The 26,114-nt window shown below is 49.5% G+C and overlaps 1 protein-coding gene and 1 long non-coding RNA gene across 22 annotated transcripts in view; one reads left to right on the plus strand and one right to left on the minus strand.

Annotated features, from left to right (window-relative positions):
- The first annotated feature begins 734 nt into the window (after positions 1 to 734).
- AFDN (afadin, adherens junction formation factor) overlaps positions 735 to 26,114 on the plus strand; it is a 112,836-nt gene continuing 87,456 nt past the window's right edge. For 12 of the 21 annotated variants that reach the window (XM_086318725.1, XM_086318726.1, XM_086318723.1 and 9 more), the window contains exon 1: positions 736 to 1,073. In XM_086318725.1, the coding sequence (XP_086174851.1) occupies positions 969 to 1,073 (105 nt within the window). In that variant the 5' untranslated portion in view covers positions 736 to 968. Of the gene's footprint in view, positions 1,074 to 13,759; positions 14,095 to 26,114 lie in introns of those variants that run through there. The other 9 variants (XM_086318718.1, XM_086318722.1, XM_086318720.1 and 6 more) reach the window with 3 other exon arrangements.
- On the minus strand, positions 8,462 to 14,898 carry LOC147366500 (uncharacterized). Its single transcript, XR_015133459.1, has 2 exons — positions 14,480 to 14,898; positions 8,462 to 8,936 (listed from the first exon to the last, which is right to left on the minus strand). It is a non-coding gene; the product is annotated as an uncharacterized LOC147366500 (long non-coding RNA).

Below are 26,114 nucleotides of genomic sequence, written 5' to 3' on the forward strand. Positions count from 1 at the left end.
CCCCCGTGGCTGGAAGCCTGTGCTGGGAGAGGACAGGTTTTCCGGTCCACACGTGACCCGGACACCGCGGGACAAACACGGGCGAGGGGGCCCAGGCCCGGGCGGGGTGGACAGGGTCACCCCGGTGCTGGCCTGGTCGGGCGCTGCGGGACCCGTGTGGTCAGCGCGCACAGGGGCTCCGCGCGTCCTGGCCCGGAGGCCTCGACAGCCCAGCTCGCCTGGCCGAACCCGGCCCGCCCGGAGGACCCGGTACCGTCCATCCGAACTCCACCCACGAGCCCGACCCGAGGCCGGCCGACCCAACACATCAGCATATGGACCCAGCCAGCCCGTCTGAACCCAGTACCTTCCGAACCCGGCCCCCCGATTGGACCAAACCCGGCCCCCCGATCGGACCTGGTACTGTCCCTCCGAACCCCGCCCACCCAATACCCCGGTCGGACCTGCTACCGCCGGTCCAAACCCGGTACCGTCCGAACCCGGCCCGCCCATCTGACGCGGGACCGTCGGTCCGAAGCCGGTACCACCTAAACCTGGCCCGCCCGTCTGAACCCGGTACCCGCCTCTGCATCCGGCACGGTCCGCGCCCGGCGCGGCGGTCGGACCCTACCGCCCGCCGGGACCAGCCCCGCCCGGCGCGCGCGCAGCAGCAGCACCTCGCGGAGGCCGGCGGCGCGGGCGGGCGGGGCGGCGCGGGCGGGGGCGCGCACGGCGGGCGGGGCGGCGCGGGGCGGGCGCTCGGGGCGCACTCACACCGGCCGGCGGCGGACGCGGGGCCGGCGGACGCGGCCGAGCAGCCCGCGGAGCCGAGAGCCGAGGCGGCCGGGCCGGGGCGCGCGGGGGGCGCAGGGCGCGCGGAGCCGGGAGCGCGGGGCGCCGGCCGGTGGGACCGAGGCGGACAGGCGGCGAGCCGGGCCCGCCGACCCCGGCGCGCGGCCCCTCGGCCGAGCCGACCCCTCGGCCGGAGGATGTCGGCGGGCGGCCGCGACGAGGAGCGGCGGAAGCTGGCCGACATCATCCAGCACTGGAACGCCAACCGACTGGACCTGTTCGAGATCAGCCAGCCCACCGAGGTGCGGGCCGCGGGCGCGGGCGGGGCGCGCTCACCTGCGCGGGGCGGGGGGCGCCCGGACCGGGGGGCGCGGGGCGGGGGCGGGGGGGGGCGGCGGGGACGCGGTTGGCGGGGCCCCCGCCCGGAGGACCTTTGTCCCCGGGGCGCGCGGGCGTGTGGCCGGCCGCGGGGCTCGGCGCCGGGCTCGGAGGCCCGGCGCGCACAGCGAATGTCGGGGAAGTTGTTCCGACCGTGCGGCCCCGCTGATAACGCGGCCCGGAATTGAACTCCGGAGAGGCGGTCCCTCCCATTCGCTGCCGGCGCTCAGGTGGACGGGCGGGCGCCCCTCCCCGCGCCGGCCGTGCGCGCGGCCGCGGGCCCGGGGGGGAGGGGAGGGGGCTGGGCGGGGGAGGGGCGGGGGGGAGGGGGAGGGCGAGGGTCGGGAGGGGGAGGGTGTCGAGAGGGGGAGGGGAGGGGGGTCGGGGAGATCGGGTGGGGGGGGGGGCTTTGGGGAGGGGCGAGGGGCGCAGGGCGGGGCGCGCACGGTGGCTCCGGGCCTGGCTGGGGGTAGCCCGCCCTGGGTGTGCTCCTGGAAAAGGAGGAAATCTCGCTTGCCTTTGGCCTGGGACAATGGTAGTTGTTTGTGGCAGAGAGGCTGAAAGAATTCCCAGCAGTTTTCTGTTTTTTAAATAGGTCTCCTCCCAGTGCGTTGGTCTGGGAGAGGTGTGGGAGGGCCGTGGAGGGGAGGGCTCAGGGAGGGACCCTGAGAGCCCATCCTCCAGCCGCGGGAGAGACACCTTACCCGGGACTCGTGTCCTCCTAGGGAATGGTTTTACTAGCATCTATTTCTGATTTGTCCCAGTAGGTAATTACAAGTTAATACTGTTTACTGAAATGCCGTCTTTGGGGCCCCAATCCTGTTGGATGAATTTGAGCATTCTCATGAAATTGAATGCCTTATCATTAAACCCCAGTTCATAGTTTTGAGCAAACTTGACTTTTAGCGTCTCAGCGTCTTAATTTTGCCCATGATGGGGGAGGGGGGGAGATCCATTTCTTCCGTCTGCACTGGCAGAGACATTCGTTTTAATACGTAGTTGAATGCCAATATGAATTATTAGGTTCAGGTTGCCAATTGATAAGTTACTCCTGGTTCACAACTCACCTTCTCTAATGATTTTATGAGTTAGGTGCTAGTAAACAAATGAATAATGCGTAGTTGTGTTCATTCATAGGTTTATTAGCAGGTCTTTGAAAAGAGACGTGCAGTCATTTACCTTCAGGATTATGTTGTCTTTCAGAATAATGAGTTCATTTTTCTTTTTTCTGGTTTAAAAAATTCAGATGTAAAATATTTTGGTACATAGTTTTGTTTTTCTGTTTGAATGGACCTATTTATAATTTTTTTTTTTTTTTTCAGAAATTTCCCAACTCTGGTTGAGAAAAGGAATCTTTTTTCACTTTAGTGATAGATAATTCAGTTTACTCTTTGGGATTCTGAATGCACTGGCATTTTAAAAAATCCTGAATCAGAAACACAGTTGATTTTATTAAATTCTGTTTTTAAGCACTCGGTTGAGACTTCTGTCCTTTCTGAGATACACTGAGTAGTTTTTAAAGTAAAACTGGCCTGTCATTCAGAGAACTATGTTTTTTCTGGTTATTCTGCGGGTGAAAAGTTGCTATGCAGATGTTGAAGCAAAGCAAAAGTTGAAGGACATTTCAGGCAAATGATTATATATTTCATTTAGAAATGGCAGCCCACTCCAATGTTCTTGCCTGGAGAGTCCCATGTAAAGAGGAGCCTGGTGGGCTACAGTCCACGGGGTTGCAGGAGTGTCAGGCATGACTTAGCAACAAGACACAACAGCCTCCCTGCTTACACCTGAACACGTCTAGAATGGTCCTCCAAGATTATATTAGAAAGTGTTTCTTGATGAAATAAGTTGGCTTTTTACAATATCCGTGTTGTCTTCTCCGCTCTTGCATTATGTCTGGTACTTGGTTTACACTTGTATTCTTTGTTTTCTGGAGAGCCTTTGCCTGCTGTGTGTCTGTTTATTCTGGCCTTTGGAAGTTTAAGCTTCACATTTAGCATGTGTTTTTCATTATCATGAAGGTAAACTAAAGTTAATAATTCCCTAAATCAATATTTTAAAGCCAGTGGATTTGAGTTGCTTTATCTAAACTTTTTTGTCTGAACTTTTTTTAATATCTGGGAAACAATGAATTTTTCACTCTATTTCTCCATCACAAATAATTTTCCTTATAAGAATGTAACATCATACTGGCCTTTATTATGGTCAGTAAATGTCGAGCAACTGTACTTCAGAATTTGATTTGTAAAGATAAGTTGTAAGGCACGTATTTATATATTTGGAGAATCTTTTTTATGTACATATACGAGAGTGTAGTTGTTGGTTTGTTTTCTTTTGGCGGCTTTTTTGGAGGGGTTACAGTGATCACAGTGAGTGAAGTGAAGTCATTCTTTTCGATCCCATGGACTGTAGCCTACCAGGCTCCTCTGTCCATGGGATTTTCCAGGCAAAAGTACTGGAGTGGGCTGCCATTTCCTTCTTCAGAGGATGTTCCCGACCCAGGGATCAAACCCCGGTCTCCCGCATTGTAGGCAGACTCTTTCTGGTCTGAGCCACCAGAGAAGCCTCTTACCAAATTACAGAACTATTGACCGTCTGTGGTTGGTGGTTTCAGGCAGCATTGCTAACTTCTGATCTGGGGTGTTTATGTTTAAGGAGATGATAAGCTTGGCTCTTTGGATTACTCTCTCTTTAAAGAAAATTAGAATATGTTCTAACTTCAGCTTCGTTAAGTTTGCTTCGTATTCACCTTTGTATGCAGAAGGGCTTCCAAAGAAGAAACAGACTATATTTTATCATTGTGTGTTTTTCATCCCTGATTATATTTAAAATGAAAGTTGGTGATCTAAACTTAGAGTCAGTGCTTTATCACCAAGAAATTGATATTAAGCTGAATTAATATCTTGATTACCATGGAGAGCTATAGTGCTTGATAATGCTTATAAGAGCTTCTTAGTCCCGCCTGTCCTTGTCTTACTTTTAACGTTAAGCCTTCACTTCTTTTAGGGGTTTCTGATAATTTATCATAGCAGTTCTTGTTGCTAATCTCTGTACTTCCTCAGAAGAAGGCTTCTCTGGTTACCCAAAAGTCTGCATGCTGTTGGGTGTTCCGTTGTTTAGCTCATTTTGTCATTGTAGCCACTGGTTTTGTCTGAATCATTCTCTGATTGCATGAAGGTGAGAGCTTCGCATTTTATTGTTTGAAATGTCAATGGCACGTCTGTCACATGGTGCGTGCTCAGTGAATACTTTGTGAAAAGAATGCTGAATGTGGTTTCCTTTTTGTGTACCTTTATTCTTGACTACACAGGGAAGTGAACTTTTTAAAAGCTTAGTGAAATTGTCTGTTAGACGGTTAAATATTTGTCGTTTCGTGTCTTATTCTTCTGCATAAACTGTACACCTGAGTGCAAAGCCTGTGCTGCGTAGTTGGCTGACCACTTCACTTTTGGGAGATACGTATTACTTAGTGAATTCATTGCCTTTTTTTGGCATCGATGGGAAAAAGGTTAACCTAGAATTTTTGTGGACACCCCTCTGTTCTTTACTGAAGGTGGATATGTTATACTTTGGTACTCTGATTAGTCTGGAGAAGTAACGTGGTGCTTCATACGACCCAGACCACCCAGGGGTGCGTGTGAAAAACAACTCGTAATTTGTCAGTAGAGGTGGAGGAGGAAGTCTTCAGATGAGGTCGTAGTAATTGCATAATTTGGAGCTTGAACTGGGCTTCCCTGGTGGCTCAGATGGTAAAGAATCCACCTGCAATGTGGGAGACCTGGGTTTGATCCCTGGGTCCAGAACATCCTCTGGAGGAGGGCATGGCAACCCACTTCAGTATTCTTTCCTGGAGAATCCCATGGACAGAGGAACCTGGCGGGCCACAGTCCATGGGGTCGCTAAGAGTCGGACATGACTGAGCAAATAAGCACAGAGTTTAATCTATACTTTGGACTAATGCTTAGGTTGTAACTATGCTTTATCATACAACTTAACTATATTTGAGACTATTTTGGAAACAGCAGTTGTGTTATTAAACCTTGGTACTTCGGAAGATCTGGTGACTAGTGTGTGATGAGATAGGCAGCTGCCACTGATGTGTTTTTAGTATTTATAGGCATCTCTATTCCTTTAAAAAATTTTTTTTTTCTTCTGTAGTAATTGGTTGTGGTTTGTGTTTGTGGGTGTGAGGTCAGGGCACCGCTGTCTCCTTACCTTGACTTGAAGCTGCATCTCGACCAGCTTCACTTTGCTGTGTTCCTGCCAACGAAGCAGTACTTTTTCCTTTATGTGGTTTATGGACTTAATGGAATGTAAATGTTGTAAATACAGGCATTTCTAGAATTGCCAGATTTTGATTGTGGTTAATAGTAGAATACAGAGCTCCAATACTTTGGCTACCTTGTGTGAAGAGCTGATTCACTGGAAAAGACCCTGATGCTAGGAAACATTGAGGGCAGGAGAAGGAGGGGGTGACAGAGGATGAGATGGTTGGATGGCATCACCAGCTCAGTGGCCATGAGTTTAAGCAAATTCTGGGAGACGGTGAAGCACAGGGAAGCCTGGCATGCTGCAGTCCTTGGAGTTGCAAAGAGACACCATTTAACAACCAAACAGCAGCAACAGTTGAATAGCAGAACTTTCATATTCGCGAAAAAATTTGATTCACAGAAAACCAGGATATGATACCAAGTTGGTGGGATGTTTAAGAGAAGAAGGCTTAGGGTTATGTCAATAGGGATTTAATTGAGTAATTGTGGTACATAAAGCATTATTATTAGTGGTTGGTTATTATTCTGGTGGCATAGATTAATCTGCTTATAAACAGTTTTGCCAGACTTGAACTTGATGTAATATCGGAAAACACTAGTAGATAACATAGCAGTTATTTTGGTAGAGGCTTGCTTTCCTCTATTATACATAAAATAGACGCGAACAGTACTCATGTAACATAAACTGAACTGACCTCTTCAGTGAAGACCTGTTCAGGTGGAGTCTGCCGGTCTTCGCTCCTGGTTTTTCTGTTGCTTTTGGTTCCCTGGCTGGTCTTGCTTCCGGTGCACTCAGTTACCGTGCTGATGCCCAGGACAGTGGCGGGAAGGTGCGTGACCTGCGGTCGTAGGTTAGAGACTAAGCAGCGTGCCCGCAGCCCCCCACGCTGGGGGAGGACGCGTCACCCTTGAGTCTGTCTGAGCCCCCGACCGCGGTGCAAACAGCGGGGCCCGGGCTTCCACAGGGGCTCGGGTCTGCCCTAGCTCCCTGCAGCCCCCCAGCCCAGCCCGAGAGCTGCGTGGAGGGCCTGGCCCGCGACGCTCTGCTCATGCTCACTGTTGTCTGGTGGGTTTGCCGTATTCTGAGTCACGGCTTAATAGTTCTCTGTTGCTCCATTTCACACATGTTCTGTTAAAGGAAAGTCAGGCTCCCGCTCTCCACTAGTTTAAACCATTTGTTCCTTTAAAGAACATACTTTCTCTGTATCCTTGTCGGCTAATAGTGGTACTTCCCATGGTGACTTACTATTCTTTTTATTTCCTGAGTCTTGCAGGAGAGCCAGCACAATTTCTAACTTGTAATTTCTTCTTGTGCTGCTATTCTCGGCTTTTGGTGTGGAGGCTGGACGTTGCCAGTTTCGCCCTTCTGCTCTGAGTCTGGACGAGTTCTACGTGGTTGGTAGAGAAAATGGCTTGGGAGCAACAGCACAGTCAAATATTTAAAAAGCACTGTGTTCCTAAAAGCACGCGCCTCTCCACATACACACTTAGTTCTGGGCCTTGGGAAGAGGTCTCGCAGAGACATTATTTTTAGGTAGGTGTTGATATTATTTTCTGAATAAATTTCTGAGTGCTCCAGATTTACAGAAAAAAGCTTGTAAAATCTACCCTGGTTTTATATAAGTTTATAGTGTATCATTATTATACATGAGCTTCTTAATGAGTTCCTAGGTTATCTTACATTTTTCACTGTAATGTATTTTTGTGTTGGCAAATACTTGGGGGCATTATTGGCGTGATTATTTCTAAAAGACATGGATAATAAAAGTTAAGAGTCAGTTTTATGAAGATTTCTGCTTTGAGCCTAAGTGTTTCTGTTTCTGGTACTAATTCTCCGTTGGAAGATTGTTTTAAATCTTTTTCCTATTGTTCGGTTAACACCCATTTGTCTGTTTTGCACTTTGAATGGGTCTTGTACCCACGTGTGGTTTTGGGCCACGGAGCACTGACCGCTTGGAAAATACAGGTTCTCTGAGTTATGTGGATTTTCCCCACATGTTGATACATTTCTTTAAACCATATAAAAAGCCCATTTGTTAATGTCAACATTGACTAGAAAAATCTTAAGTGTTGGGAAGCCTCCCTCCTAGCTCAGTTGGTAAAGAATCTGCCTGCAATGCAGGAAACCCGGGTTCGAGCCCTGGGTCGGGAAGATCCCCTGGAGAAGGAAACGGCACCCCACTCCAGTGTTCTTGCCTGGAGAATCTCATGGACAGAGGAGCCTGTGGGCTACAGTCAATAGGGTCGCAAGAGTCGGACACGACTTGGTGGCTAAACCCGCACCACCAAGCACGGTGGTGGAGACCCGTTTTCGGACATCGGAGTCCCTGTCCAAGCTCAGGTGTGCTGGTCGCTGGCGGCCCTTGCAGGAAGGGGCTCGCTTCCCTGGTCTCTGAGGAGAGGCCGAGCCCCCGAGCCCGCGAAGCCGCGGTGCGCCCTCAGCTCTCCGAGGTGGACGTGGTTTTCCGTGAGAAACGTGCCTCGTTTGGTCCGCTGCCCACGGGCTTTCCGGGACGTTCGCTGGGCTCTGACGAGCAGCCCTAGTCCTTCATGCGCGGTTTGCACTTCAGCAAGTAGGGTGCCGGACCGAGGTGCTTGAGTCCACGTCCGGTAAGACTGATCGTCCCTCCAGCTCCACCAGAGGCAGGCCTGAGCGAGATGGGCCCTCTTTAGGCGTGACTGCCGCAGGGACGGGCGCCCCACTGTGGTCGGCGCGGTGAGCCCGTGGGTTGCCCCAGCCGCCCGCCTGCCGGCCGCCGCTGCGAGGCTCCAGCGCCTGCGGGCCCAGGAGCGCGTCTGACCTCACCGCGGACCTGAGAGGGGCCAGGGCCTCCTGCCTTGGTGTGAGCTCTGCCTGGAACACTTGGTGATTGCTTTTAAGAGCTTTGGTTTCAGCTCATTTTTGAAACATTCTAAGGCAGATATTAAAGTCTATATTCTTGGTATTTTCGGACTAGGGCTATACAGTTAACAGATACATATCATTTAAAGTCGAACGTAATTCTCCTTATGATAGAAAGATAGGTTTTAACATACATTCATTTATTTTGCATATATTTACTTATTTTTATTTATAAATAATACCTATTTTCATTTGTTGTCGTTCAGTCGTGTCCGACTCTGTGCGACCCCATGGACTGCAGCACACCAGGCTTCCCTGTCCTTCACCATCTCCCAAAGCCTACTCAAACTCATGTCCATCGAGTCAGTGATGCCATCCAACCATCTCATCCTCTGTCATCCCCTTCTCCTCCCGCCTTCAATCTTTCCCAGCATCAGGGTCTTTTCCAGTGAGTTAATTCCTTGCATCAGGTGGCCAAATTATTAGAGTTTCAGCTTCAGCATCAGTCCTTCCAATGAATATTCAGGACTGATTTCTTTTAGGATGGACTGGTTGGATCTCCTTGCAGTCCAAGGGACTCTCGAGAGTCTTCTCCAACACCACACAGTTCAAAAGCATCAGTTCTTCACGGTCAGCCTTCTTTATGGTCCAACTCTCACATCCATACATGACTACTGGAAAAATAGAAAAATTTGAATTTGTGAGATGCAAGCATGTACATTTTTGCTGTTGAGAGATACTGGCTACAACCTAGCTGAAGGGTGACTGAAGTTTCATTGCTCTGATTCACTCGGGCTGTGGTGTGGCCCACTTCCTCCTGGTCAGTGTCTAGTTCTGAGCGTTGGAGTCTGATATTCCAGGTAACCTGGTTGGTAGCTGTGTTGCTGATGTGGGCTCTGGCTTCTGGCACTTGTCTGTGCTTCCAGGCCTCCCCTTCCAAGCTTGCGCTCTGCAGATGGCAGCGACCGACCCTGAGAGGGCTTTCTCCTGCTGGGTTTGGCTGTGCTCCCCCATAGCGTTACTGTCTCTCCGGAGAGAGACAGACTGCACAGATTAGTGTTTATATTCTAAGATCCACTGTGCACGACATGGGATTTTAATACTTATAAATAGTATGTGAGCATACTATTTTTAAAAATGCATATGGCGAAAACAAAATATGAGAATATTGAATTTATGTTAAAGATTACCAACACTTAAGATTAATTTATCTACTTAGTGGCAACTTTCTGCCGCAGATATGTTGTGCTGTTCTTTCATGGCGAGGTGTGAGTTCATTTGAAGCTTTGGTGACCATTTTCTTTTTATAGGTAGTATTACTAAATCGTTTTGATGGAGCACTGTTTTTAACCACAGAATGAGACATATTTATTAATAGACATGTTGTTTTAATTTGCCAGAGTAATACAATACAGATCTGAAACCTGAGTTGCTGAATTAGTGAATCTGTGAACGGCTCCTTTGTAGATGAGCTGGGCTTATCTTACTCAGGAGGGTCCTGCCCAGAGCACTGTGGACAGTGTCTTCACCATGGTTCATGTTGAGGACCTCAAGTATTTTGAAATATGTTTTTAATTCTGTTTTGGCAAAGGTGGCCTTGTAGACTTCATAGAATAATTCGTGTGTTTTTATGCCAAACTTGTTGATTTCAGTTTTTAAAAATCATTTTTTATAACTACCCTTATGGCAGAAAGTGAAAAGGAACTAAAAAGCCTCTTGATGAAAGTGAAAGTGGAGAGTGAAAAAGTTGGCTTAAAGCTCAACATTCAGAAAACGAAGATCATGGCATCCGGTCCCATCACTTCATGGGAAATAGATGGGGAAACAGTATCAGACTTTTTCTAGGCTCCAAAATCACTGCAGATGCTAACTGCAGCCATGAAATTAAAAGATGCTTACTCCTTGGAAGGAAAGTTATGACTAACCTAGATAGCATATTCAAAAGCAGAGACGTTACTTTGCCAGCAAAGGTCCGTCTAGTCAAGGCTATGGTTTTTCCAGTAGTCATGTATGGATGTGAGAGTTGGACTGTGAAGAAGGCTGAACGCCGAAGAATTGCTGCTTTTGAACTGTGGTGTTGGAGAAGACTCTTGAGAGTCCCTTGGACTGCAAGGAGATCCAACCAGTCCATCCTAAAGGAGATCAGCCCTGGGATTTCTTTGGAAGGAATGATGCTAAAGCTGAAACTCCAGTACTTTGGCCACCTCATGCGAAGAGTTGATTCATTGGAAAAGACTCTGATGCTGGGAGGATTGGGGGAAGGAGGAGAAGGGGACGACAGAGGATGAGATGGCTGGATGGCATCACTGACTCGATGGACGTGAGTCTCAGTGAACTCCGGGAGTTGGTGTTGGACAGGGAGGCCTGGCGTGCTGTGATTCATGGGGTCGCAAAGAGTCAGACATGACTGAGCGACTGATCTGATCTGATCTGATAACCTTCATTAAATTGTTATTTGGAAATGTTAAGAACAGTAAAATTAAGGCCAGTAAATCTGGAAAAGCACTAAAAAATTTTATGATGTTGTTTTATGGTTTATTTTTGAAGTATATTCTTGAAAATGTTATTAGACATGAAGGAGTTAAGGCATTTGGTTTCTTTGTATTATGAAAATTGTGTGTTTCTTTTGAACATTTGGGAAATGCTTGAAGTATACATACTTAGTTATTAATTACTTACATTTTTAACCCAGTGCTGGATCATTTGTTATTGATCATGTTATTAAGTTTACAGTTTTTGTCGGGAATCCAGCTTTTAAAAGCCTTGTAGGTTGCTGTGATGACAGGTGTGAGAGGTAACGTTCTGTGGGTGTGTAGTGTCTGTGCGCTTGACATTCGTGTGAGTGCATTGCCCGTATCACCTCCCTTAGTTTTCAGAGCAGTCCTGTAGGTGGGGGACAGCTGGTAAGCTGGGGGCAGTGATCTGCCCAGGTTGCATGGTTCTGGAACAGAGTGTTCCTGTAACTCAGCACTGCGGACTCTGAAGGTGTAGGATCACTGCAACAAAAACAGTGCCTGCAGGTTTTTTAGAAAAATAATTTATAAGTAGAACAACTTAGGGCATAATTTTAAGGAATAACCAGAGGTATGATACAATGAAACGTTACATGTATATGTATATATATCTTCTATTAGGTAGGTACAAAAGTAATTGCGATTTTGGACTGAATTTTAAATGATTATAACTAGCCTCAAATGCATCGTTATTAACCAAAATAGGAACCGTTACAGTCAACACATTTTTGCCAGCTTGTTTGTTCCTGCAGCACAAAAATCCGTGCTTTGGGGTTTGAGGAGCTCTCGGAAAGCATCTCCTGCCTCCTGCTGGTGGTGGAAGCGTTTTCCCTGCAGAACGTTGTTGAGATGCTTGAAGAAATGGCGGAGGTCAGATGAATATGGCAGATGGGGCAAAACTTGGTAGCCCAATTTGTTCAGCTTTTGAGGTGCTGATTGTGCAACCTGTGGTTGAGCGTGGCCACATGTGGAGGAGGACTGGGCCCTTTCTGTTGACCGGTGCTGCCTGCAGGCGTTGGCAGTTTTCGCTGCGTCTCATCGATTTGCTGAGCATACTTCTCAGATGTAGTGGTTTTGCCAGCGTTTAGAAAGCTGTAGTGGATCAGACCGGTAGCAGACCCCCAACAGTGACCATGAATTTTTTGGTACAAGTTTGGCTTTGGGAAGTGCTTTGGAGCTTCTTCTCAGTCTAGCCACTGAGCTGGTGATCGCCAGTTTTATAAAATCCACTTTTTGTCACATGTCACAATGCAGTCAAGAACCGGTTCACTGTTGTTGCAGAATAAAAGAAGACAGCACTTTAAAATGACAGGTTTTCAGAATTGAAAGAGATATGTGTACCCCAGTGTTCATCACAGCACTGTTTACAACAGCCAGGACATGGAAGCAACCTAGATGTCCATCGGCAGACAAATGGATAAGAAAGCTGTGGCACATATACACAATGGAGTATTACTCAGCCATTAAAAAGAATGCATTTGAATCAGTTCTAATGAGGTGGATGAAACTGGAGCCTCTTACACAGAGCGAAGTAAGCCAGAAAGAAAAACACCAATACATTATACTAATGCGTATGTATGGAATTTAGAAAGATGGTAATGATAACCCTACATGTGAGACAACAAAAGAGACACAGATGTATAGAACAGTCTTTTGGACTCTGTAGGTGAGGGCGAGGGTGGGATGATTTGAGAGAATAGCATTGAAACGTGTATATTACCATATGTGAAACAGATCGCCAGTCCAGTTCGATGCAGGGTGCTCGGGGCTGGTGCACTGGGATCACCCTGAGGGATGGGATGGGGAGGGAGCGGGGAGGGGGTCAGGATGGGAACACATGTTCACCCATGGTTGATTCATGTGAATGTATGGCAAAAACCATCACAGTATTGTAAAGGAATTCACCTCCAATTAAAATAAATAAAAATAAATAAATAAAATAACAGGTTTTTTTGGTCAGCTCCCGAGGCATCCACTCATCAAGCTTTTTCACTTCTCCAGTTTGCCTCAAATGCTGAACGGCTGTAGAGTGGTCGACACTGAGCTCTTCAGCAACTTCCCATGTAGTTGTAAGAGGATCAGCTTTGATGGTCGTTGTCAGTTAGCCGTTGTCGGCTTCCGATGGCCGGCCACTCTGCCCCTGTTTTCAAGGCCCTTGTCGCCTTTGCAGACCTTCTTGGACCCCCCACTGCGCTGCATGTTCGTTGGCAGTTCCTGCCCAAAAGTGTTGATGCTGCAAGTCGTCTCCATTGCTTTACAACCCATTCTGAACGCGAATAAAAAAATCGCTTGAATTTGATTTTTATCTAACATCATTTCTGTAGTCTAAAATAAATATAAAATAAACAGCAGGTAATAAGTCGTTGGCAAAAAGAACGTAAAGCAAGAGATGTGCGCTGAGATGTGTGGCAGCCGTATCTGACAATGTGTCCAGCGTCAGGAAGGTGGCCAGTGCCACTCCGCAGCTAGCTTTTGCACCAACCTGGAGATAAACGTGAGTGTATCGGTTGGAAGGCCTTGCTGTGCCTTGTCTTTAGATGGGTGAGGGTGCTGTGTGGTCAGCGTGGAGTGGCCGCCCGTCTTTTCTCGCTGTCTGCAGACCTGGACAGCTTGTGTCTTGCACGGTCACCAGCAGCTGGAGTGTGAAACGTGTCCGAGATGGAGCAGTCTCCTGTCCCCAGGGAGGCACAGGTGGCCCTCGCTCCCCGAGGCTGGGGTCCTGCCGCATGGAGACCCTGCTCCGGCCGCAGGGTTCGGCCTGGGTCCGGTGTCTCCTCACCTGGCCCCTTGCTTCCTGAAGGGCCTCCCGCCCCTGGGTCCGGGTGTGGCCCTGGCCCTTCCCTGGTCTGAGCCTGAAATGGAGTGACAAGCGAAACCTGTTTGCCCTGCTAACTCTGCCTTCCCAGGGTGCTGTTTACATATTAACTAGCAGTTTCCCCCAGGTGACACTGCGGTTTCAGCAGAGTTCTCTGGAGCTGTTCCCTGCTTGTTGCTGACGATTCTAACTAACATCTCCCGAGTAAATAGTTGCCCTTCCCAACATAGAAGGGAGGATTTCAGACCAAACGGCCGTTTCAGGGGGCCTCCCAGATCACGCTCTTCCTTCTCTGCTCAGGAGCCTGTTTCCTCCTCTTGAAGGAGACAGTAAAGCGTGGAGGAGCTTCCTCGGTGGGAGCTGAGTGTGCTTTTCTTTTACGAGTCAGGGACTGAATACTTGACTTGGGGAGCTGCACGTCTGCTGCCCGGGTTTGCGAGGCCAGCGGCCTCGGCGTGCTCCCTGAGCTGGTTTCCCGGGATGGCTGGACGCAGGGAACTTCAGGTTGGCACCCGCCCCGCTGTCTGTGTCTGCACCACTTTGAGATTGCGTTTGCCTCTAGAGTCTTGTGGCTCATATTGCAGTACAAAATGTAATTTAGTGTTAAGGTTATTAGTGTTTTTCACCAAGTGTCCTAAACTACCAAATACTACGTTTGTGGTTTGCACAGCTTCTAAGCAAGTTTCCAACGCTCAGAAATGTTCCATGTATTAGTCTAATGACATTTTTAGACATTTTATATTAGTGTGTGTGGTTACAAAAGCGCGTGATTGGTACCAGCAGCTCGAATCTTGAGAAACCGGGCAGATTTTACATTAAATAGAGTGGTAGTTGCCGTTTGCTTCTATGAACGTCTGAGCAAAAAATTCAGAAACGGTTATGCACTTACCTCAGGGCCTGAGTGTTGTGAGAAATTGCTTCTGTGGCATCTCTCTGTTTATTTATTTTTTTGGTGGCTCAGTGCTTTTAAAAGGATGACATTTAAGCCTTCTCTCGGGTCTGTCATTGGGCCGGTGCAGCGGTCGTTGATTCAGGGTGGTTTTCCAAGTGCCCGCTGTGCTGTAGGCGCTGTGTGCAGGCGGCCTGCTCTGCCGTCTGGGGTGGGGGTGAGGGGCTGCCCGGCGTCAGGGGCCCGGGGCGCCCTGAGGGGCAGCAGGCCCCCGGCCCCCAGCTGCAGCTCCCTTGGCGCTCCCCTCCACGGGCCGGCCCCTGCGAGCCCCGTGCACGCCTGTGCTTTCCGCAGCGGCTCCCATCTGAGTGTGCAAGAGCATGGGGAGGTGTGTCTGGAGCGCGGTGCGCGCCCCGTCTGGATCCTGAGGGGCAGGCGCCCTGCGCAGCTGTTGACGTGGATCTTCGGATGACAGGGAACCTTCTCGGTGGTTCCGCGGAGGGCGTTCCTGGCCAAGAGCCTGACTCACTGAGCAAGTACGTGCTCAGCTGATGCCCGTGGGGCTGGGGTGAGCTGGGAGACGCCTGCAGGGGCGCAGCCTGTGGGGGGTGCGCCCAGGTCTGCAGGCCGCGCCCTGTGCCGTGCGGGGCTGGGAAGCGCCTGGGCCGAGCCTTTCCTGGGGCGTAGGCACAGCTTCCCACAGTGCGTTTCAGGAAATGTTCGCTCTGAATCCTGAGGAATTTGTAGAAAACGTGGAAAGCTGACTTAGAAAGAACCCGCTGAGTCTGTCTGTGGGCCCGTGCACACACGGGCACGCCATTCCTCGGGGCTCTCCGCGCCTCCCTGAACCCGGGTCCCGGGAGCTCGCCTTCTTGCACCAGGCCTGACCGTGTGTGCCTTGCTCTGGCCCGTGAGCGGCCCCCTGAGCAACAGCTCTAAGCCCCAAGCCCACCTTCTGTTTCTGCTCATCCCTCTCCCCAGGCGGGGCGGGTGCGGAAGCCTGGAATAGAGAGGTGTGTCGTGGTGAGAGCAGTGAGACTTGGGAGCGGGGCACCTGGGCTCTTGGGTTTGTTTGTCTTTGCGGCATGGCCTAGTGGCTGAAAATCGTGTGTGTCTGTGTTTATCTGGACGTACAAGCGTGCAGCTGACTCATTGGAAAAGACCCTGATGCTGGGAAAGATTGAGGGCGGGAGGAGAAGGGGATGACAGAGGATGAGATGGCTGGATGGCATCACTGACTCAGTGGACATGAGTTTGGGTGAACTGCGGGAGTTGGTGATGGACAGGGAGGCCGGGTGTGCTGCAGTCCATGGAGTCGCAAAGAGTCAGACATGACTGAGCCACTAAACTGAACTGAACAAGGCGCTGGCCGCTGACTGAGGAGCTGCACGTGTTAACAGGTGGGCTTCTTATGGGCCTTGTAAGCCAAGGTAAGAACATTGTAGGTGAAAGAAGGTGATGACGTTTGCAGTTGAGCTCTCCGGCCCTCCCGGGCAGCAGAGGCCACAGGGCGAAGGGGGAACGGCCTGGCAGCAGGAGACTGATCAGGTGTAGGGCCTTCGTCTCGTGGAACGAAGGCCGCAGCTCACATGCAAGCAGAGGACGAAAGAGAGCCGTTCAGGGTCATCCCAGGTTTGCACTTGGCTACTAGTTAGGTGGGGGTCCCCTTGAGTACATGCGTGTGTGCTAAGTCACTTCTGTCATGTCAGACTCTTTGCAGCCCCATGGACTGTAGCTCGCCAGGTCTGTGGGATTCTCCAGGCAGAATACTGCAGTGGGTTGCCAAGATCCAAGGGATCTTCCCCACCCAGGGATCAAACCTGTGTCTCTTTTGTCTCCTTACACGGGTAGGAGGGTTCTTCACGATGAGCACAACCTGGGAATCCTGGTGGGGCCCTTCAGCTCAGCTCAGTTCCTCAGTCGCGCCCGACTCTGTGACCTCATGGACCGCAGCACGCTGGGCCTCTGTGTCCATCACCAGCTCCCGGAGCTTGCTCCAACTCACAGCCATTGAGTCGATGATGCCATCCACGCATCTCATCCTTTGTAGTCCCCTTCTCTTCTTGCCTTCAATCATTCCCAGCATCAGGGTCTTTTCAAATGAGTCAGCTCTTTGCATCAGGTGGCTAAAGTATTGGAGCTTCAACTTCAGCATCAGTCCTTCCAATAAATATTCAGGACTGATTTTTCCTTTGGGGTGGACTGGATCTCCTTGCAGTCCAAGGGACTCTCAAGAGTCTTCTCCAACACCACAGTTCGAAAGCAGCAATTCTTCATCGCTCAGCTTTCTTTATGGTCCATCTCTCACATCCATACATGACTACTGGAAAAACCATAGCTTTGACTAGACAGAACTTTGTCAGCAAAGTAATGTTTCTGCTTTTTAATATGCTGTCTAGGTTTGTCATAGCTTTTCTTCCAAGGAGCAAGCGTCTTTTGATTTCATGGCTGCAGACACCATCTGCAGTGATTTTTGGAACCCAAGAAACTAAAGTCTGTCACTGTTTCCATTGTTTCCCCATCTATTTGCCATGAAGTGATGGGACCGGATGTCATGATCTTAGTTTTCTGAATGTTGAGTTTTAAGCCAGGTTTTTCACTCTCCTCTTTCAGTTTCTTCAAGAGGCTCTTTAGTTCTTCTTCGCTTTCTACCATAAGGGTGGTATTATCTGCATATTTCTCCTGGCAATCTTGATTCCAGCTTGTGCTTCATCCAACCTGGTGTTTCTCATGATGTACTCGGCATAGACATTAAATAAGCAGGGTGACAATATACAGCCTTGATATACTCCTTTCCCAATTTGGAACCAGTCCGTTGTTCCATGTCCGGTTCTAACTGATGCTTCTTGAACTGCATACAGATTTCTCAGGAGGTAGGTAAGGGGGTCTGGTATTCCCATCTCGTAAAGAATTTTTCAGTTATCCTTTAGCCAGAGTTGAAAAAATTAAAAAAAATCCTGACCCCTGCTTTCTTTGTCCGGTCCTCCCCTGCTGATCTGCTCTTCTCCAATGGCCTTGATGTGAAAGTGTTAGTTGGTCAGTGGTGTCCGGCTCTTTGTGACCCCGTGGACCGTAGCCCACCAGGCTCCTCTGTCCATGGACTCTTCCAGGCATGAGTATTGCAGTGGGTAACCATTCCCTCCTTCAGAGGGTCTTCCCGACCCAGGGATTGAGCCCACATCTCCTGCGTTGCAGGCTGACTCTTTACCATCTGAGACCCCAGGGAAGCCCTGATGTGCTCATCGCCACGCTGGGCGACCTCGCTGGCCTCCCACCTCCTGTAACGGTGTCTCTGTGTTCCTGCCCTTCCTTGGTGTCACGGGTGACTTCATCTGGCTCCTCTTTCTTGGCGCTGTATTTTCACATTGGACTCTGTCCTCTGTTTATTTTTTCAATAAAGAAAGGCCTGTGATAAAGCCTGGCACCATTATCCTGAGATCAAGGAGGCCACGGGTAAGGGCTGTGCCTGATGGTGTGTGCACACTCAGAACTCAGTGACTGTAAGGTCTGCGTGCGCCCCTCTTGGTTGGAGCTCCATCTCTAGTTGGAAGCTCGGTGGCTGCGTCGGTGTTAATGTCTGTGTCTGAGTTTAGGAGCAGAACCCCCTGGGGGCAGTGGCTCTTGAAGAATTAACAGTAAGCTTTTTTAGGTGAGTGGTACCTGGGTTATTTTTACTTAGAAGGAAGCTATGGACACTTTTATAACACTTACATAAAATGCTCTTGTTTTTTAATGGCGATGTAATATTCCTTGTAGGAGTCACATTATTCACACTTTTCTCTACGATACACTGTTTTAGTACTGTTCTTGTGAGTATTTTGCCTAATTATCTCTGTGTAGTTGCATATCTATAAAATAGAAATGGATTTCCAAAAGCAGTTTGCATTGGAGGGGTGGACACATGGAGCGTTTTGATAGCCTTTGCCGTTCTTACCTTAGCAGGCTCTTCCAGTTCGCACGCTGCTGCACTGGGTGTGACCCTTCACCCGACCCTGTTGCTGGGAATTCATCTTTTCTCAGCCTGACAGAAAGTCCTTGGTTTCAAACTTCACATTTCCCAGGTCACCGTCGAGGAGGAGCGTCTTTCACAAATTCATCGACCGTTACACTTTCTATGTGACATGTCTTTTTTTCTTTTGGGATGTTTGTTTTAATCTCTTCCATTTGCACAAATGCTGTTTATAAAACATACTGATGTTTTATCCTGTATTAAAAAAATTTTTTTTATATTTAATCATTTTGGTCTTTTAATTTTCTATCCATCAGTGGATGTATTTTACTAGTCATTTGTTTCTTCGTTGTTATGTACTTGAAAAGTAACTAAAAAATCAAGGGAGCACCTATTTTAAAATCGTGATTGCCTTAGCTTGAGTTGCGGCCTGTATTCTCTTGAGTTTAGTGATGGCCCTGTTTTTTAAGAGTGTGGGCTGTCTTTTTTTCTTAAATCAGGCTCCATTCTATTAGACTCTCTACCACCAGAATTTATAGTATCAGGAGGAGACTCACACAGATAGGTTTGTGTCTTAAGGATTTTCATTGTGGAACTACTTTGGATATGAGGGGTATATTTTTCTTTTTTAGCAGTAATTCAGCATTCAGAAAACGAAGATCATGGCATCCGGTCCCATCACTTCATGGGAAATAGATGGGGAAACAGTGGAAACAGTGTCAGACTTTATTTTGTTGGGCTCCAAAATCACTGCAAATGGTGATTGCAGCCATGAAATTAAAAGACCCTTACTCCTTGGAAGGAAAGTTATGACCAACCTAGATAGCATATTAAAAAACAGAGATATTACTTTGCCAACAAAGGTCCGTCTAGTCAAGGCTATGGTTTTTCCAGTGATCATGTATGGATGTGAGAGTTGGACTGTGAAGAAAGCTGAGTGCCAAAGAATTGATGCTTTTGAACTGTGGTGTTGGAGAAGACTCTTAAGAGTTCCTTGGACTGCAAGGAGATCCAACCAGCTCATCCTAAAGGAGACCAGTCCTGGGTGTTCATTGGAAGGACTGATGCTGAGGCTGAAACTCTAATACTTTGGCCACCTCATGTGAAGAGCTGACATCATTGGGAAAAAACCCTGATGTTGGGAGGGATTGGAGGCTGGAGGAGAAGGGGACGACAGAGGATGAGATGGTTGGATGGCATGACCGACTCAATGCACATGAGTTTGGGTGAACTCTGAGAGTTGATGATGGACAGGGAGGACTGGTGTGCTGCAATTCATGGGGTTGCAAAGAGTCAGACACAACTGAGCGACTGAACTGAACTGAACTGAATGAGCTTCCCTGGTGGCTCAGACAGTAAAGAATCTGCCTGCAATGTGGGAGACCTGGGTTCACGCCCTGGGTTGTGAAGATCCCCTGGAGAAGGGAAAGGCTACCCACTCCAGTATTCTTGACTGGAGAATCTGATGGACAGAGGAGCCTGTTGGCCTACAGTTCATGGGGTCACAAAGAGTCAGACATGACTGAGTGACTTAAGCACATACAGCACATAAATGAACTTAAAACCTTTCCAAAAACCAGAGAATGAGCTTTAGAAGTTTGGAATTAAGCCACGAGCCTTGGACAAATCAGCCTTATTGGTAGTTGCAAATAGTTAAGGTTATCTGACTATTTAAAACTTCCTTCTAATTTGTTTGATTTTTTTTAGTGATACAATGTTTTTTTCAACTTATGTCTGCAAACATCCCAGTAGAGAAAATAATAGGTTAAAAAATGATTTAGTTCAGTTCAGTCGCTCAGTCATGTCCAACTCTTTGCAACCCGCGGACAGCAGCATGCCAGGCCTCCCTGTCCATCACCAACTCCCGGAGCTTACTCAAACTCATGTCCATTGAATCGGTGATGCCATCCAACCATCTCATCCTCTTTCATCCCCTTTTTCTCTCGCCTTCAATCTTTCCTGTCATCAAGGTCTTTTCTAATGAGATTAACATTTAAAAAAAAAAAGGTGGTTTTGTTTCCTGGAGTTATCTTTTAGTCTTCTCTGTGGTGTGTGGGAGAGTGGTATATTGGTCACGGAGTAAGTGGCGTCTTCAGGGGAGTCCTCATTGTAAAAGTCTTCATTAGAGCTCCAAGGTTGCCTGTGTATATATTAGAGTTGCTTACCTCTGCTAACCATTCTGTGCTGTGAAGACAACCAGTGATTATGTGATTGTTTTGCCAGTTTGGGTATTTGTGGATGTGACCAGTGGAGTGCAACTATCAATGTCATTTGTCTAATTTTAAAGATGTAAATGAAATTTTAGAACTTTTTTTTTGCTTGTTACCCTAAGGGCCCAACCCTCGAGTTCACCCAGACGGCTTTTGTCTGGGTCACTAATGTCCTTCGGGCTGCCAGGACCCGGTCATCACCTCCAGGCCCTCTGATGCGATCCCCTGGCTTTGTCTCCACTTGGCCCCGGGGTCCGGTCCGTTCTCCTGTGCCGAGTGGAGGAGCCCCGGTTTGCCGCCTCCTCTCTGCTCCCCGAGAGCTCCTTCCTCCTCGGGGCATCCAGCGCGCACACCGCCCTGAGCGGCTGCGCCCGCACCCAGCGCCCGCACCGCCCTGAGCGGCCGCGCCCGCACCCAGCGCCCGCACCGCCCTGAGCGGCCGCGCCCGCACCCAGCGCCCGCACCGTCCTGAGTGGACCGTGCCCGCACCCAGCGCCCGCACCGCCCTGAGCGGCCGCGCCCGCACCCAGCGCCCGCACCGCCCTGAGCGGCCGCGTCCGCACCCAGCGCCCACACTGCCCTGAGCGGACCGTGCCCACAGCCTCGTGCTCTCTCCACTCAGCGACTCCTGCAGCCTCCTGGCCAGAGGACCACCCGGCTGCCCCTTGTCTCGGTTGCTGGTGCCCCTTTGCCCCATTCTTGTCTCCCCCGTTCTCCCAGGCCTCAGCCCTCCCCAGTCTGGCGGCTCTGCCTCCAAAGCATCGTTGGCATCTTTCGCGTCTCAGCACGTCTTGCTGCTGGCACAGTCTGGGCTGTGCGCTTCTCAACCTTCAGTTCAGTGGTGCAGTTTCCCGTTCAGACCCTCAGGCGGCTGAGCTGTCACCCGGAGAGCACCGTGGCCGCCGGAGCCCGGTGTGGCGCTCCGTCCTGAGAAGCCCCGGTGCCGCCCGCCCCGTCTCCTTCTGCCCAGACCGTCGCGGTCCTGCTGCTTCCAGACGCGCTGCTGGCCGCACCTCCCTCCAGATCCCGGGACTGGTCCCTCCGCATCCCGGGACTGGGTCCCTCCGGCTCCCGGGACTGGTCCCTCTGCATCCCGGGACTGGGTCCCTCCGGCTCCGGGGACTGGTCCCTCTGCCTCGCTTGTCGGTGTCCGCCTGTCGCAAGGTTCTCCTGTTGGATCACAAGTCCCTGAGAAGAGAGTCTGTTTGCTATTCTTCCCCATCACCTGGAGTTGGAGGGGGTGAAGATGATTTAGCTGAAGACAGAAGCATCTTATCCCCTGGGCTTAGTGTCTGTTCTGAGTCTATTTTTTTGTTTCTAAATTACAGTTTTCATGTCTTTTTAAAACATTTATTATAGATTGCTATTCTGTTTTTACTGAACATTTGCATTTAATGTGGTTTAAAAATGTTACTATGAAGTGGGCTTTGCCTTTGAGCTGATTTGTGTCCCAGCTTTGGAAGTCTGACCCTGGGTGTTGGTTTTTATTGTTTCCTTCCTTCCAGACAATCCTTCCCCTCCTTCCCCACTTCTTCCTCTCCACCCCGTGGGAATTATTACTGCACGACGCAGGGAGCCTTTGTCTTGCGGCACCCCGGCCGGCCCCCAGCAGACTCGTGGCCCCAGCACCGTCTGCGTCCTGGGGCCTCTGCTGTTGGGGGGCTCTGCTTGGGGGGCCAGGCCCTCCTGGCCACCTCCTCCGCGAGTCACTGCCGAGCTCACACCTCTGACGCGACGCCTGCCGAGCAGAGGTTTAGACACACAGCTGGCCCGTTGCTCTGTTTAATTCCCAAATCAACAAGGGAGGTGTAGTTGTTATCATTGAGGTGTCTTTCAGCTGAAGGCGGCCGGGCAGCCTCAGGATGTCGAGTTATAGTACAGCCACCCCTCCTGCCCGTCTTGCCCCCTTTCGGCCTCCAGAGAGCACGGCCGCCTGAGGCTGCCAGGGCAGAGCTTCAAGTGTTGCAGCGGTTGCATGGCCGCCCTGCCCCGCATCTCCGCTCCTGCATCGGGACGGCCAAGCTGTGCAGCGTCGTCCCTGTTACAGAGCAGGCTTTCCAGGGCGCCCTCGTCCCTGTCTTCTGGGCCGGGGCGGTGTTCAGGAGGACACCTAGACATGTGATTTCTCCGTCAGAGGCCAGACGCACATTCTGCCACATTGATCTTGAGATGGGTTTGCCAGTTTACGGTCCAGACCTCAGACGTCCCCGCATCCTCGGGATATTCAGATTTCTTTTGATAAGCTAGAATCATGACTAATATTATTAACCTGGTTTCAGTGAGTGAGCGTGTTTTCTTGTGTGTGTGGTCCTTCTGGTTTTCTCTTTGAATCGCCTACTTACACATTTTGTCCGTGTTTTTTTCCATGAACTGTTTGTCCTTTTCTACTTGATTTGTAGGAAATCTTTGTAAACTCTGAATACTAATCTTTTATGTGTATGTTGCAAGTATGTTTCAGTTCATCTTTTTTTTGTCTATTACAGTGTTTTGTCACAGACTTAAAGCCTTAAAATGTAGCTGGGTTTCTCGGTCTTCTCCTTCGACTTGCGTTTTTATAGCTTTTCTCTCTTGTTTCAGGGATATGCTCAGCGCTCCATCTGAAGGGTTTACAGTTAACTTGTGCCCGTAGGTGTTCACTGTACCTGGAGTGCCTTTGCCCGTGGGACTCCCCACCCCCTTTTACAGCCTCAGTGCGGGTTTTCCGGGCTTTCCCTTCTGTACGCTCTGTGTGTGTTAGAGTGCTGGCTGTGTTACCTGTCCACTAGTGGGATGCTGACTGGCTGTGCAGTCTGTGTGTGACTGGGTGTGGGAAGGCTACAGCCTTTCTTCACAACAGGGTAACAGGTGAGAGGCAACTTCGCTTCGTGGGGAGAAAGAAGTGCAGCTTCTTGTCTCATCCGCCTTCTGACCCTAGGGTGCTGCTGTGTGGTCGGGGTCAGGCAGCTTACCGGTTCTGGGCTCAGCTGAGGGTCTGTAGACAGAGGTGCCCGCCCTGTAGGGCTGTGGCTGGACATGCTGTGGTTCTGGGCTCAGCTGAGGGTCTGTAGACAGAGGTGCCCGCCCTGTAGGGCTGTGGCTGGAAGTGCTGTGGTTCTGGGCTCAGTTGAGGGTCTGTAGACAGAGGTGCCCGCCCTGTAGGGTCGTGTGTGGAAGTGCTGTGGTTCTGGGCTCAGCTGAGGGTCTGCAGACAGAGGTGCCCGCCCTGTAGGGCTGTGGCTGGATGTGCTGTGGTTCTGGGCTCAGCTGAGGGTCTGTAGACAGAGGTGCCCGCCCTGTAGGGCTGTGGCTGGACGTGCTGTGTCCTGGGCTCAGCTGAGGGTCTGTAGACAGGGCCGTGTCTAGAAGTGCAGCAGACGTGTGTAGAAAGCGCTTGGCTCCGGGTGGTGCTTCCTTCTGCTCTGTTGATGCTTCTTGAGGATGGATACCTGTTGCTGTCCTATTGTCGTTATTAGCTGTGCCTTTTCTCCTCTCCCGTGTTTCGCTTTGTCTGCTCCAGCAGAAGGTCGTCCTTGTTCATCGCAGGACAAGCTCAGATCTGTTGGCTCAGCCCTGTGTCAGTTGAGGTGCTTTGTAGGGGAGGGGAGGTCCCCAGCACCACGTTCTGGATTAGTATTGCTCGTTTAAGGTTGATTCTGCTTTGCATATCTCTTTAAGCTGAAAAAAAAAAATCTTGTTACTGTTTCTGATTTTGTCTAGAAATGGTAATATCTTCTTTAAAAGATATAGTGTAACTTTATATATAAAAACAAATCAGTGGTTTTTGAGGTTTTCATTTTATGGAACCTAACACTTTTTTCTTTCATCATCGTATTTCTGTTTCTTTGTCTTTGAGTTCATGCCTATGACATATTCCATTAGTTATCTAAAGAATTTATTACAGAATGTACTTTTTTTTTAGCCCATACACGAATACGTTATAGTTAAATACCCCACATATTTGTAATACTTACTTCAGTATGGAAAATTCTGGAATAGAAGTGTTATTTTGGTGAGCAGGACAGTCCACTCTGGCGGTTGCTGCTGTTCTCGAACGTTCTCCTGTGTGGTTTCGCCGAGGAAACCCAGCGGAACAGGGAGTTGGTCTTGCCTCTGTCGCTCTGCCCTCCTGGGTGCCTTTCTGCGTCAGTGCTGCCAAACATCCTCCCGAACCGTGCGGCCCTTTCTGAAGTCTGCGTGCTGCTCTGAGCAGCTCACCTTGGCTCGCTCTCGCCTGCTACCAGGCGGCATTCCGATCTGCTGTGCTCACCTGATAAGGCAGAGTGAGGCAGGAAGTGCGGTCCGCACGTCCCGCTTGGCACCAAGAATGCGGCTCGGGAGCCCCCATCAAACCAGGCAGAGAAGTGAAGCTCGGTGCCAATTTCTCTGTGAAACCCCAGCCGGAAGGCGATCGTGTTCACATCACTGCTCTTGCACCCTCTGCCCCCAGATTATTTTGTTTCTAACTTCTCTCCCCCCACCCAACCCCCTTTCAAGTGTCTCATAAAGGATATGAAAGGCCTCAAAATATGGAAAGGACTCAAAAACCGTTTCAAAGTGTATTTGGTTACTAATGCAGTGTACGACAGTGAAGATTTGAAGATAATTTTTTCATTTAGATAAGTTTCTTGAGTTTTTTTTTTTTTAATAGAACAGGTTGAGTACTGTGAATTCAATTTTTAGTATACTATAGAGATTCAGATGGTAGCACTTCAATTGTACATTGTACAAAGCTTCTTTGAATCAGTTGTTGCAGCTGAGTATTTACTTGGAAGTTATGTAAATACAGTAAATGATAGTCTACCAATTTCTGCATATAGTTGTATGGTGCATTACCCTTGTTCAGACTTAGAAACTTCTCAATATTTCACATACTTCACACTCAGCGCAGATATAAGAAACAGGTTTTAAAAGAAAATTTCCTTATTTTATTATTGAAGCTGAGTTTAGGGACATGGTTATCTGAGAGAAGACATTTCATCACTTCCCATCTAAAAATTCTCAAGTGCTCGTATACTTAAACACGAGAAAATAGTTTGAAAAGTATCTCCAGCCAAAAAAAAAAGGCAAAAAACAACTGAGCATATTAGTACTGTATATGCATCATACGAAAGGAGCAAAATACCAAGATTCACAGAGTAGAACACCGTACATTCATAATCCCGTTTCTGAAGTTCACTGTCCAAAACTTCCAGTCACTTCCAGCGGCGGTGGGGAGTGACTGTTTCTGTAGCTTTGGAGCCGTGATGGAGCTGAGGTCCACACGCAGGTCCAGGAGGGCCTCGGGGGCCGGCCCTGAGCTGGGGGCGGAGGCGGCGGCCCCGACAGCCCGCCCGCCGCACCTTCGGGGCCGGGTGGCGGCCTCTGCCTCCTGGCTGGGGCCCTGCCAGTCCTCGCCCGACAAGTAAGGGTTGAAAAAATCCTGATTTCCCAGTTCTGTCGTTTGTTTCACGGTGACTGGCTGGAGGTTTAAAAGCCTGTCTTCCTTGTCTGAGCTGCA

Source organism: Bos grunniens, chromosome 9 (genome assembly GCF_055505025.1).
Source record: "Bos grunniens cultivar Pamir isolate PY7600 chromosome 9, Bosgru_T2T1.0, whole genome shotgun sequence".
Classification (NCBI taxonomy): domain Eukaryota; kingdom Metazoa; phylum Chordata; class Mammalia; order Artiodactyla; family Bovidae; genus Bos; species Bos grunniens.